Consider the following 13,957-nt stretch of genomic DNA (forward strand, 5'->3'; position numbering starts at 1 on the left):
AATTTGATTTTTTAATCTTTTATGACGCTTTACAAACAAGTTCAAATTAAATTTTTAAATTTAAGAATAATTTTCTGAAAGTTAAAAAATTGCATAATAGAAAATCCTTGAAACGTTTCTATAAAAACGAAAATAACTTATTCATTGATTTTATATAAATACAAAAAAATATTTACTTACAACAGAAAAAACATCGATCACTATTAATGATGCAAAAAAGATGGCGCATTACGAAATATAGGTGAAACAAGTATGACAAATACGCAAAATGACATTTCTTGACCAAAATAAATAATCGCTATAAATATTTAAGAAATGCTTGAAACGACGAGGGAGGGTTAAGGGGGGAGGGGTCACCCACTGATTTTGGAGTAACTCACACTTCGGCCCCAACTTCGGCCTCATTTTTTTAGTACAGAACCGCTACCACCAACGCCTCGGATGAGTTTCTGAATCTACTTCAGCACATCTGAAGAAAAAATTCAAACGTCCCTTTGATTTTCGAATTATGTCACCATTCAAAACGTCTTTAATGAATTTCTTACATTAATGCTCTAGATTATTTCTAAACAATAAATTAAGTTGGAAAAAAAATCTCTAATTTTATGAATGGTGTTAATTTAAAAAGCTCAGAAGTATAACTAGGGTTTAATTTCAGAAATTGAGGGAGTGGGGGGAGGGGCACGCAAGTGTTCTCGGAAATTCAAAAGATAGTCGTAAAATATAGAGTTCAAAATAATCATAAACATGGAGCAGAAAAATACTTTTAAAACTTGCACCCGAGTTTGTTTTGACGTGCAGTGGCGGATTTAAAATATAGAAAATGTTGCAATTGTACGAGAGGCCCCATAACCATCGGGGCACCGTAGGAGTTACAAAAATGCTTAGGATAAATGTTTCACAACTTCTGCGATAGAGAAATAGGGCCCCAAAATATATTTCGACGGGCCCTAAACTTGTAACTCCGCCGAAGCGATACAGAAAAGACTGCATTACTGTGATTCATATTACAAGTATTGAAAAATTAAAAATTACCGTCGGTTGACAGGAATCTACCAAAATGACACAAAAACCGGTTTCACCATCTCATATTTGTTTTCATGATCTCCAATTCGGCAATATATCACCAAATGATTGTCAGTCTGAGACGATAGATTAGTTTTGCATTGAAATAAGTAATTAATAGCTATAAAAAGTAAGTAAACCGACTTTTCAGAACACCCGATCGAAAACAAAAAAAGAAGTGCACAACTGGAACGTACGCACATCCCACATGCGAAAACTTAACCTTCTACAGCGTACCATCTTAGAGTTATGACTTATGAGAGATATATACGTACATCCAGCTGCAAGAAACAACGCAATAATTAACTTGTTTGGTAATCTGAATGCAGTATTAAAAACTCTTTCAGGGGTGACTAAAATAGAAATTCATACTAAAATTTAAGTAAACAATTTTATATGAAAACAATAACTCTCTTTACTTTGTATTAAAAAGTAAAACAACAAAGGTCCTTTTTTGTTTCAAAAACAACGGCCAATTCCATCGGCTTTTCGATGTATTTTAAGGCCGATGGGCCGATGTTTCCTGCAAGTTAGCATCGGCCGCCGATGCCGATGGCTAAATTGTTGAACCATCGGCGCCGATGCATCGGCCAGGCCGATGCAACGGTCGAGTCCTAAGAAATACACCGCCAGCTCAGTCATTTCTAGCCGAGGACTGCAGTTTCGTGCTTATTAGCACTCATTAGCCAGGCATAGAAAAGTGACTGAGCTGGAGATGGAAAATCTCTTTAGGAAGCCAAGAGTGCCAAACAAACTGGTAGCTAATATATGATTAGCACAGACCAGACGAGTGACCGAAACAATAGTTCGGTTCAACTCGAGGATTGAAGGCAAGGCATGGTATATTCAGTAAATTACCGCCCATTAGCCAGGGCTAAAGCAGAAATACTTCGGTCACTCGTCTGGTCTGTGCTATTTCTATATTAGCTACCAGTTTGTTTGCCACTCTTGGCTTCCTTAAGAGGTTTTCCATCTCCAGCTCAGTCATTTTTCTATGCCGGGCTGATGAGTGCTAATAAGCACGAAACTGCAGTCCTCGGCTGGAAATGACTGAGCTGGCGGTGTATTTCGCGTACCAGTTTAATTGTTTGACACACAAATGATTATCCTCTGCCTGAGATAGTTTGCTTCCTTAAATTTCTCATCGTCGACATTACTCTTGACGTTCAACAGAAGAAAAAAATCTCATGGAGGCTAAGAAATAGGTCTTGAACATCCAATACATGTGCTCCGAATGTTCTATGCTTCCTCTCTGCCTAACGTTAATAAAAACAAACCGAGATTGGTGAGCACAGAATTTGATGAGCTACAGATCTCTTCACAATTTACAGCCTTGACCTAACGCCTACCATTAATTTCATATGATTTTTTTTTTTTTTTTGAGCAATCACGATTGCTTATTGTTCTCACTTGACTGTTTTAATGTGCTATCATTTTATTTTCCCGCCAGCACCCTCTACAGCATCACCGTCGACCAGCTCCTCACGATGCTGCTCCTCTATAGCGAAAGCCGTCTCCAGGGTTGCGTCCATATCCTACACTTACACGCATACATACACGCACGTACATTTACACACAAACACATACACACACATACATACGCCTACACACACATACACACACAAACACATACACACACTCAAACACATACATACACACGCATACATACAGACACCTACACATACACACAACTACCCACAACTACCCACACACTCATAACACTCATGTCTACACACAACTACCCACACATTCATCACACTCATGCCTGCACACAGACACAAACACATATGCCTACACACACATTCCCCACCACACACAAACACTCATACACACAACTATCCACACACTCATACTTGCACACAGACACAAACACACATGCCTACACACACATACATATACCCCCTACACACAAACACACATACCCTCCCCACACACATAAACACACATGCCCTACATACGCACACATACACATACCCCCCACATACACATAAACACACATGCCTACATACACACACACACACACACACACACTCGTGATTGCGAAAAACAAAACTTGAATTCAAGAGGTCAAAATTCAAATTAATTTTTTTTTTTTTTTTTTGAAATCTGTGATTGTATTGTGATCACCATGTGTATTTCAAATGCTAACGTATATAAAACTAGTGGCACCCGCACGGCTTCGCCCGTAATAGAAAAATTAAAGGGCTTTTGGTTCGCTTGTATATTTACAAATAATGTATGGTGAATTTTCTCGCCAATTGGCTTGTACCGACGTTACAGTTCCACGTTATGATAATTTCGTATCTCGCCAATCGGCTTGTGCCCATGTTACGATTCCACGTTATGATGATTTCGTAATTTATGATAGTTTTTTTCTTAAAATTGGAATAAAAAAAGAACCACATCGAATTTTCGAAAAATCGCTTCGAGGTGCACACCCCCATGCTACATACTAACTTTGTGCCAAATTTCATGAAAATCGGCCGAACGGTTTAGGCGCTATGCGCGTCACAGACATCCAGGCATCCTCCGGACAGAGAGACTTTCTGCTTTATTATTAGTAACTAGTGATACCCGCACGGCTTTGCCCGTAATAGAAAAATCTAAAGGTCTTTTGGTTCGCCTGTATATTTACAAATAATGTATCGGGAATTTTCTCGCCAGTTGGCTTGTACCCATCTTACGATTCCACGTTATGATAATTTCGTATCTCGCTAATTGGCTTGTGTCCATGTTACGGTTCCACGTTATGATAATTTCGTAATTTACTCGTCTATCTTATGATTTTTTTTTCTTAAAATTGGAATAGAAAAAGAACCACATCGAATTTTCGAAAAATCGCTTCGAGGTGCACACCCCCATGCTACAAACTAACTTTGTGCCAAATTTCATGAAAATCGGCCGAACGGTCTACGCGCTATGCGCGTCACAGACATCCTACAGACATCCTACAGATATCCTACAGACATCCAGACATCCTCCGGACAGAGAGACTTTCAGCTTTATTATTAGTAAAGAAGAAGGCGAAAATCCCGAATCCCTCACAATTATTGCCAAAAGAAGGTGGAGAAGGATTAGACATGTACTAAAAATGCTGTCAACTGAAACTCATGTCTTTGAGACGTGAAAGCCAAAAAGTAGAAAGAAATGGGGATGACCCGTGTTGGCATGGAGAATGGAGACAGTGGAATTTGAACTAGACTTTGGAGGCTGGTCGGGAGCAAAAACTGCTGTTGCTGACCGAATGAGATAGAGTAGTGGTCGGCAACCCGTCGATCGCGATCGACAGGTCGATCTCGAGCTTAGTTTCAGTCGATCGCGAATATATTTTTTCATTGGTTTCTATTAAAGTACCATTTTCTGAAACAAAATTAGGCTTAACGTCCAATTTACTTGAAAATTTTCCAAACCTTTTTTATGTTCAGTGGTATTTTTATGGTCGCTATTTTATCAATTTTAAAACAAGCAATATAGTTATGGGTGAAAATATTTCTGTGTGAGTTAACAGTGTTCACATAATTTTATTTTATCAAATGAAAGCAACTATTTAATAAGTATTAAAGTCTATATTGATATGATTTTACCTATAATTTGAAGTCAGCATAATCTCAACTTAACCACGAATGCAACCACGACTGTTTAACCGCCCCCTCCCCACTCCAAGTCTATCTTCGTATTCACCGAACTTGGAAAGTAGATCTTCAGTCAATTTAGGTTGCCGGCCGCTGAGATAGAGCAATAGGCTAATGGCATACGTGGTATTTGGGAACGAGGAGGATAAATAACTGCGAGTTTAAAATTTAATTTCGAAGATATATTATAATCATTATATTGCCTCCAAAGCTATAAATTGTTTCATATGAGTGAAAATGAGACATATGGGAGGTTATGGGAAGTCTTTGTAACCTTCCAAAAATTTCTCTTTTCGGCTACTTTTCTCTGATAATTTGGCAATTCGGATTCAGTACTACAATGTTTCTAAAAATAATTGTAAAAACAATAATATTAATAATATGGATTATTTATACCATTAGTATTTTACTATCATCATTGTCATCATTATAGAATTATTATGATTATTATTATTATTACTATCGTCATCATTATATTATTATTATTATTGCTATCATAATCTTCATCATAATTTTATTATAATTATTTTTTTTATCGTTCATGCCTAATGTCGATTCTAGATGTAAGTAGTGAGAATTTCAATTACACTACCAATATCTAATGAAATAATGTACGAAATTTGTTGCGATAACTATCAGTGGACAGGGTTCCAAAACAAGAAACCGTGACGAATCTGACTTGCATATAATAACTTTTATACATTATGTACAAAAGTTATGTACAGTACGATTCCAATAATCATTATAAGATAACTAATGTAGCTTCTCTAAAATAGCAATGTTCCATTTCAAGAGCTCTGCGAAAATCACGTCAACCTAACAGGAAGAATTACAGCAATGGGGTTGTTTCCTTCAGTCAAAAGTAGTACTTTTAGGCACTGAAATTGATAGAATAAGCAAAATAAATAAATAAATAACATGGACCCAGAAAATACTTTCATTTTCCCAACAGTTATTTTTTGATTAATTTTTTTGAATGTCCAAATTTGAAACAAGGCGTGGTCTTGATGACGTCACAAATGATGCTATTTGGTGCATCTTTCTTCCGCATTTCCACGTTACGATAATCAAGAAGCGAATTAAAATTGCGCTCTACGCTTGCTATCAACCATATCGTTGCCAATACACGTGAGTAAAGATGCGAATTAAATATTTTGTTCTGTGAATGGCAACACTGAATGGCATTTCATCATTTGTGATGTCATACGGCAGAAGCGTAAACAATGAAAGAGCAACGATTTAAGTAATTTTTTAAAAATATTAAGCTTAAACAAATTATTTAAAAAAAATGGTCAGATCCTATGTTTTTAAGCATGTTCTTTCAGAAAAAAAAATACTTTTGAAATTTTCGAAACGACCCCATTGAAGTAGTATTAAATTAAACAAAAGAATGCTGCTCTGATTCTAAAAGTTGTGTTGCCATCCGAAGTCTAGCAGACGATTTTTAAACTGTTGGAAATTTAAGGTGAGGGCACGCCACAATAAAATTAATTAGACTCTGTCGAGAATTGACATTTTAGAATTCGGTAGAAGAGAAATGCTTTAAAGGAGTTCCGAGACAAAGAAACAAAGGAGTGGCACATTCTATTGATAGAAGAGTCACTAATGAACTTTGTAGGAGGAAATTAAAAAAAAAAACTTCTCCATTGGTGGATTGACATTTATATCCCGTAGGACAAACATCTGTTGAAAACAACATCGCCCAACGTCGCTTGTTCTGAGCTTTGAAATCCGAGGCGAGAAGCCCCCATGTAACACTTTCAGAATGAGCTGGTGAAGTAAGGCGCATCATTGAACGGCGGCCAAGCGACAAATGAAAAAAAGAAAAAACAGCCAACAACTCCGTGATTTTGGGGTACCCGATGTCTTCCTTTTTCTGATTATCAGTGCCAAGTATGGGCGGCCGCGAAAATTCCCTCTGACACATACCCGCTCACAGAGGCGTTCGCATACTACTATTTAGAAAAATGGAATTTTCTCGGCATTGTTAGCTGTGAATAGAGGTTTTACTTCTGTGGTGAAAAAAACGAATAGAAAAATGTGTTACTCATTGAAGGTTAATTTTGATCCAACATTTCTCTGTTTTTAACTGCTTCACTCATATTTTAATAGTGCTATTTCATCCATCGGCATAAAACGGAAAACAACTCTTTTTATAAGCAATAACAGTAATACCATTACAATAAAACCGTTTGAAATGAATTATAAAGCCTGATTCAAAGTGATTTTGTAATAGACTAAAAATAAGAGTTGTCCAAGCTTTCCCAGACTTGCTGATGAAAAAATTGGTTCATGGATACATCATGTGACTGGTGGGAGGCTCGGCGAAAACTTTGGCAGCATGGTTGCTAGATGGCATCATTATCTATAGTTTGGCACTCGACATGTATTTTAAGACGTAATGTGTTTTCATTATAATTTTTCCCCAGGTTCAGAGATTGAACTGTTTTTCTTTTAGTTATGCATTATCTTGACATTAGTAATTAGTTTTTGATCACAGTTTTCAGTAACTTTTATTTTATCTGGAACTGCTACGTTAGCGTTGGCGTGAACGTAATGGCGTAAACGTTTTGCGTTAACGCAAAAATGTACTAATCGGTATCTTAAATTGAAATTGTAGGTAAAAATCTTACCGTTTGCCGATTCTTTTTGGGCGCTTGCATCTTTAATTGCTTAGAGAGTTATTGAAATTGACTAAAGAAAATGCACAGTACTATCTAAACGAAAAACTCACTATATTAGCAAAATATTTACTACTTAGAATAACAAATTTACAAATCGGACTCCATAAAAGATCATTCTTCCGTGTTCCATCAATTATATTTATTTTATTTCTCGCGGACGTTGATCGTCTGCTACGATCAACGCCCGCTGTTGCTAGGATATCCACCAACTATCCTAGGTTTGTTTTATGAGCAGAAAAGGGTTGCCATAGCTCGGTCTATTCTTATTATTAGTCTATGGATTTTGTTTCTTAAGGTCACTTTGAACTCTATGCGAGAAGCGATAGGTAAAATAAATTGTAAAACAAATTCAAAGAGATCTTGCTTTTAAGGGTCACTTTGAACTATATGTGAGAAATGAGAGGCAAAATAAATTATTTCAATAAAACCTGTACCACTTTCGGCGTTTCGAGGAGGAAAACAAAATTTCAGAATGTTAAGAAATTAGAAACTCACCATTTTTAGTTCATTTCGTTAGATTTCTATGTTTAGCGATTTTAGCGAGAAACTTTCCTATTATTGGCCAGATATGTTGCGAGTGGAAATTAGGCACATTAGCTGCGCATTATTTTTTAGAAACGTTTCTGATTTCTTTTCTACAGTTTGCCTGTAAGATTTTCATACAGGAAGTTCTTTGTCACCGCGTGTTCAGATAGAATTTCATTGCAGAGGAAAACTTGTTTCATCTTGCAACCTAAACAATATGATGAACTGAGACGTAAAGTGAGATATAATGCTAATTCTCAACTTACCTCTTTTTTGATCTCTTCATTTTCTTCCATGAGCTCCTCACAAAGAGCTTCTGACTGAGCAAGCTTCTGTTTCAGTTGCTCAACCAATGGCTTTGATCTCTCCGGCCCAGAATCTTTCTTGGTCCATTCTGATTCCTTCTTACTCCACTCAGTTTCCTTTCTGCTGAGTTCCTGCTTGGTCTTGTTAAGTTCTTGCTTACTGTCTTTAAGCTCTTGTTTGCTGTCTTTAAGTTCCTGCTTGTTGTCTTTAAGCTCCTGCTTCAGTTTCTTGTTTTCGTTCTTGATGTCATCCTGCGAAGATTGTATCTCAGCTAGCTTGCTTCTAAGTTTCGTTATCTCTAGTTGCGTCTTCTCTAAGGTTTCTTTGTCCTTGTCCAACTGCGATGTTTGCCTTTTCTGAAGATCGGACTTTTCCCGTTCCAGTCGCTGAATTGTCTCTTCGCTGGCTTTAAGTTTCTTTTTCAGCTGTTCCAATGTGTTCTCCAGTTCTTTCATTTTGTTCTCTTGTTCTTTTTGTGCTTTCGTCGAAATCTGAAAGAAAATTGAGCAATAATTAAACTTTAAAATCTCTCAAAACGCAACAGATGGAAATTTCAATATCACTATAAGAAAACAAATCACACAATTGTTTTAAGGCCAGTATAAGTTAACTTCATAGTCTTTATCTTTACTAAATAATAAAGCTGAAAGTCTCTCTGTCTGGATATCCGCAGGATGTCTGGATCTCTGTGACGCGCATAGCGCCTAGACCGTTCGGCCGATTTTCATGAAATTTGGCACAAGGTTAGTTTGTACCATAGGGTGTGCACCTCGAAGCGATTTTTCGAAAATTCGATGTGGTTCTTTTTCTATTCTAATTTTAAGAACAAAGTTATCATAAGATGGACAAGTAAATCACGAAATTATCATGACGTGGAACCGTAACATGGGCACAAGCCAATCGGCGAGATACGAAATTATCATAACGTGGAACCATAACATGAGTACAAGCCAATTGGCGGGAAAATTCACCATACATTATTTGTAAATATACAGGCGAACCAAAAGACCTTTTAATTTTTCTATTACGGGCAAAGCCGTGCGGGTACCACTAATAAACAATAAATGTCATGACGGAGAAGAAGCGAGAAGGATTTCTAAATTGGTTGTTACAGTAAGCCATGTTACAAAAAATTTGAAAAATATTTTAATGTAAGACGGGGATTGGCAGGTACAAAGCTATTTCGTCTAAAAGGAAAAGTTAAATCTGATATTTCTTCCTGCGCGGCCCATCATATTGAGTTCAAAAAGCAACCATTTACCTCACGTTCAAATACTTTAGGCATTGATTACACTTATTCGATTCAATAAATTATTTTTGCATTTCAGTCAATGGTTATATTGAAGTAATATTGCTCGTTTAAACTATTTTAAACTGCAGAATTGGACATTTTAATTATATTGTTACAAATTCTGTAAATAGTAATTATTGTAGTAACGTAACCTGTAAATAGTTTCCCGTAATGAATATACAGCCCCTTTACATTCGGTCGAAGTATACGATCCCCCTATTCTTTTTTTCTTATTTCATTCACTGATTTTATCAATGAAAGTGTAGAACGGTGTAGCATTTTCTGGAATATTTGAGAGCTCTCTTTTCGGTGTGTATATAAGCCGTTACGCTGGATAAAAGGTTAGTTTCGATTGAGAATTCGAACTGAGAGTGTATTAGCTCTGCTTATTGCGAGGCATTTCGCTGTGTTGTTTTTCGTATTTGGAAGTAAATACGTGTGTAACCGTTGAGTTTACGGTGTTATGTGATATTTGCTTAATTGCTGATGATTAATTTAGCAGTTGTTGACGATCTTCCCTGTACATAGTGTAAATAAATTTCCTGTATTCTTAATCAAGAACTGTGTCGTCCTTTCAAGAAAGTTGGAAGTCTCACCGAATCCGTTACAATATGTATAACCAAGGTTACCTTTCATTCTTAACACTGCTCGATACTGAATGATTGAAAGTATCAGTAGGAAGAAACGAAAAAGAATTAGTTAAGATGAACAGCCCAAAAGGAGAAGATTTTTTCCTACTAAATATGTCCAAATTTTTTTGACATGATACTTCAAGTACCAGTTTCAAACGGGACCAGAAAAGACTTTTTTTGAAAAAAAATAAAATTTCCTACACTCTTAATTTTATTCCCCCTCACTTTGAATTTTTTTGAGGTAACATTTTGAATATTTCAAGTTTTTTTAATCCAATTACGGTCAAAATAATTAATTTTCTTTGGATTTTATTAAATTATTATTAAACTCACATTTCATCGACAAAAGAAAAGAATTTGACTTTTTCTTCGCTGTCCAGGCCTATTTCTTCGCGTCCACGAAGCCCAGATATGACTACATGAGATTTTTTTTTCTTCTGAGTACACGTTAAGAGTAGTGTTTACTACAAGAAAATTTAGGATGTAAACCATCCCATCAGACAAAGGATAATCACTTATGTGCTTAAAACAGTACTTCAGATCAGGGTTGGCAAAAACTCGTTTTTTTTTAAAAAAAAGCCCATGGACCCAGGGTTTTTTGGGGTTTTTTAAATGAAACTCAAAAAAAACCCCAACTAAAGCTGGGTTTTATAAAAGAAGTGTGGGTTTTTTGTCTTTTTTTAGGGAAAATGTGGGACACTTAAAGCATATTCTAGCGTAAGTATATGGACAAAGCACAAAAATTGTCTTGGGGTAAAAAAGCTGGAAAATTCGGCGTTTTCTGAAGAAAAGTAAAAGACAACGAAACCCAAGAATGGTGAAGTTTCAGATTTTTTAGTTTCCATGATTACCAACAGTTAAGCAAAGTTACTTTTCGAGTGATAAAATCTATTGTTCGTTTTTAATCACTACTTTTTTTTTTGTATTTTTCTTTATTGTATTTCATTTTGTTGTGCAAAACTACTGTAGAACCTCAAGTAGTTTAAATCCCTTTTTACTGAATTCCAACTTAATCAAGACATTTCTTTGAATTTTATGTTGCCTGTTTTTCTAATTCTGTGTACAGAGTAAGAAATATTCAACTTTTTCGTAAGATAATGAAAATACTGTACATCCCATTCTGTTTTTCTGTCCGACTGTTTGTAAAACCTCATAATTTCTAAAAATTATGCCTTGTTTATTGGAGATTTGTGACGTATTGGTTTGCAGAAAATAATTCACATGAACACCTTTAACTAGAGTAGTGTCCTCTGTACAATCTACAAATATTGAGAAAATCAGACATGACAGGACTTAGTCAAGATTATTTGAGTTATTTATTGACCAGTTAAAGAAAAAAAATAAAATCTTTGAAGTATTTTTTAATGCTGTTAAGAGTTAAGAAATACTATTAAAGTTCAAAATTCACTTTTTATGTTCATTGTCTGTGGTGAAGAACAAATAAAAAAGAAGTTTAAACTGTGAAAGTTTTTGAATTAATTAATTTTTAAAAAAAAACTTCTCAGAAAATTTAAAAAAAGCCCAAAAGTGGGCTAAATAATAATGGGTTTTTTTAAATGGGTTTTTTCAAAAAAACCCATTGGGTCCAATCCGGCCAACCCTGCTTCAGATACATGGCTGACCAGGAACGGCTTAAATATTAAACATTTTGATAAATTAACACCTTTAAGTATATGTATATAACCTGAACCTAATTTTACGATTGTACTTTAAAGTTTTGCTTTAAAAACCAGGAGTTATTTTATAAACATCTTGTATAAGCATTACATTCGAGAAAATATACAAACTATGCCAGAGCTTGTGTTGACAACTCCATCTACATCCTCCACTGTAAAATGGCCAAATGCATTTTGATGAATCAAATCATTCCATGATCTGGTTTTGAGCTTTCCTATTTTCTATGTATTAATTTCAAAAGGTTGGTGAAGTTTAATTCTCTAACGGATATTACGCGACTGCAGCTAATTTAAAACCACTATTATGAAATCCAGACAAGGTGTCAAGCAAGGTTTAGGCAGGGACATGCTTTGCTTTCCTTGATTTTTTTATGCGTGAAAGTAGGTCATAAGAAGTGAACATTCTGATATTTTCAGCCTTCTAAATATTTTTGTTCGCTCAGTATAAATTTCCAAACTTTAGGGTTGTACAGCGCTTTTTTTTTTTTTTTTTTTAAAGCAATCACAATTGCTTATTGCTTTTATTTGACTGTTTTGACATGCTATGATTTTATTTTCCCCCGTCAGCACCCTCTGCAGCGTCACCGTCGACCGGCTCCTCACGATGCTGCTCCTCTAGTGAAAGCCATCTCCAGGTTGCGTCAATATCCTACACTTACACGTATACATACACGCACGTACAAACAAACACATACACACACATACATATACCTACACACATACACAAACACACACCACACGCATACATACCGACACCTACACATACACACACACCTACACACAACTACCTACACACTTATGCCTGCACACAGACACAAACACATATGCCTTCAAACACATACACATTCCCCACCCCCCTACCACAAACACTCATACACACAACTACCCACACACTCATACCTGCACACAGACACAAACACACACGCCTACATACACACACATACTCGTGATTGCAAAAAACATAATTTGAATTCCAGATGTCAAAATTAATTTTTATTTTTTTTCCCCTGAAAAAACTAAAGGCGACTTCAGATCGCTGCAGTCCTTTACAGCAACATCATCTCAAGATTCTCTGTAGGTACTGTTATTGATTGCCATATTTCTGATGACGATGATCCATAGCTATTTTGGTTGATTATTGTTCTCTTTTGAGCTAAGAGGCCACAAAGGTATGGTTTTCAATCCGTTTCCGCGCGGCTTAAACCTACGTATCCAAAAAAAAAAAAAAAAAAAAACTCCCCAACAGAAATAACAGAAAATGAAAATTTATACCATGAATAGTATTTGTCATAAAACAGAGTTTTGGAAACAGTTTTTGACCTGATCGAGAGGGATTCATTCGAAATCTGTTGGTGGAGTAACAGTATCGACAAAGAAATTTCAAATTACGATAAAATGAAACCACTTTTAAAAATTGAAAGACTGAGCTAGTTTTGATAGAAACACAGTAGCACAGCCATGCATTACCTTATGGGAAGGGATTTTGGCAGGGCCTGATTACCGCACAGGCCTACTAGGCCTGGGCCTCTCTTCCTAAGGGGCCCCAAATTACTTAAAGAACTATGCATAGCATTACAACTACAGTCGAGTCCCGACTTACGCGAGGGATGCGTTCCAAGAACCTTCGCGTAAGTTGAAATTTCGCGTTGTGGAAAAGGGTATGTGTAAAAACTTTTATAAACATACCTATACGATTAAAGACACATGTAAACACCACCTCAAAATGCTATAAACCATTTCTTAACTATACATTACTGTGTCTTATATAAAAAATTTAATTTTTATTTTTTGTATTTAAAAAAAAAAGTTTTATTTAACATAAAAAACTGCTACGATGCCCAAAATCAGTGATCAGTGGGAAAGGAGGACGTAAAATAAACCACTACCGGACGTACATTATGTAGTAAGAAAAACAAATGCACTATAGTTGTTGAAACTTTCTCTTTTTCCTTCTATCTTCACAAACTTTAAACGAAGCAGCACTTTTAGGTGTCATTATATTTCCTTAACTTTCCCATATAGAATGAAAAAAATAAATGGAAAATGAGGAGTATAGAGTTATTTGTACAAGCGATGTTCAGATTAGTACGGTTTGGGAGCTTCCACTCTCAGTATTGCCAAAGGGATGAAGGTCCATTCACAAACT

General features: G+C 35.8%; 1 protein-coding gene across 1 annotated transcript in view; it reads right to left on the reverse strand.

Moving 5' to 3' along the window:
* Positions 1 to 13,957, reverse strand: part of LOC129217769 (trichohyalin-like) — a 150,957-nt gene that overhangs the window by 117,899 nt on the left and 19,101 nt on the right. Inside the window, 1 exon segment of the mRNA XM_054852113.1 lies at positions 8,173 to 8,703. Within this exon segment, the coding sequence (XP_054708088.1) occupies positions 8,173 to 8,703 (531 nt within the window).

Source organism: Uloborus diversus, chromosome 2 (assembly GCF_026930045.1).
Source record: "Uloborus diversus isolate 005 chromosome 2, Udiv.v.3.1, whole genome shotgun sequence".
NCBI lineage: Eukaryota > Metazoa > Arthropoda > Arachnida > Araneae > Uloboridae > Uloborus > Uloborus diversus.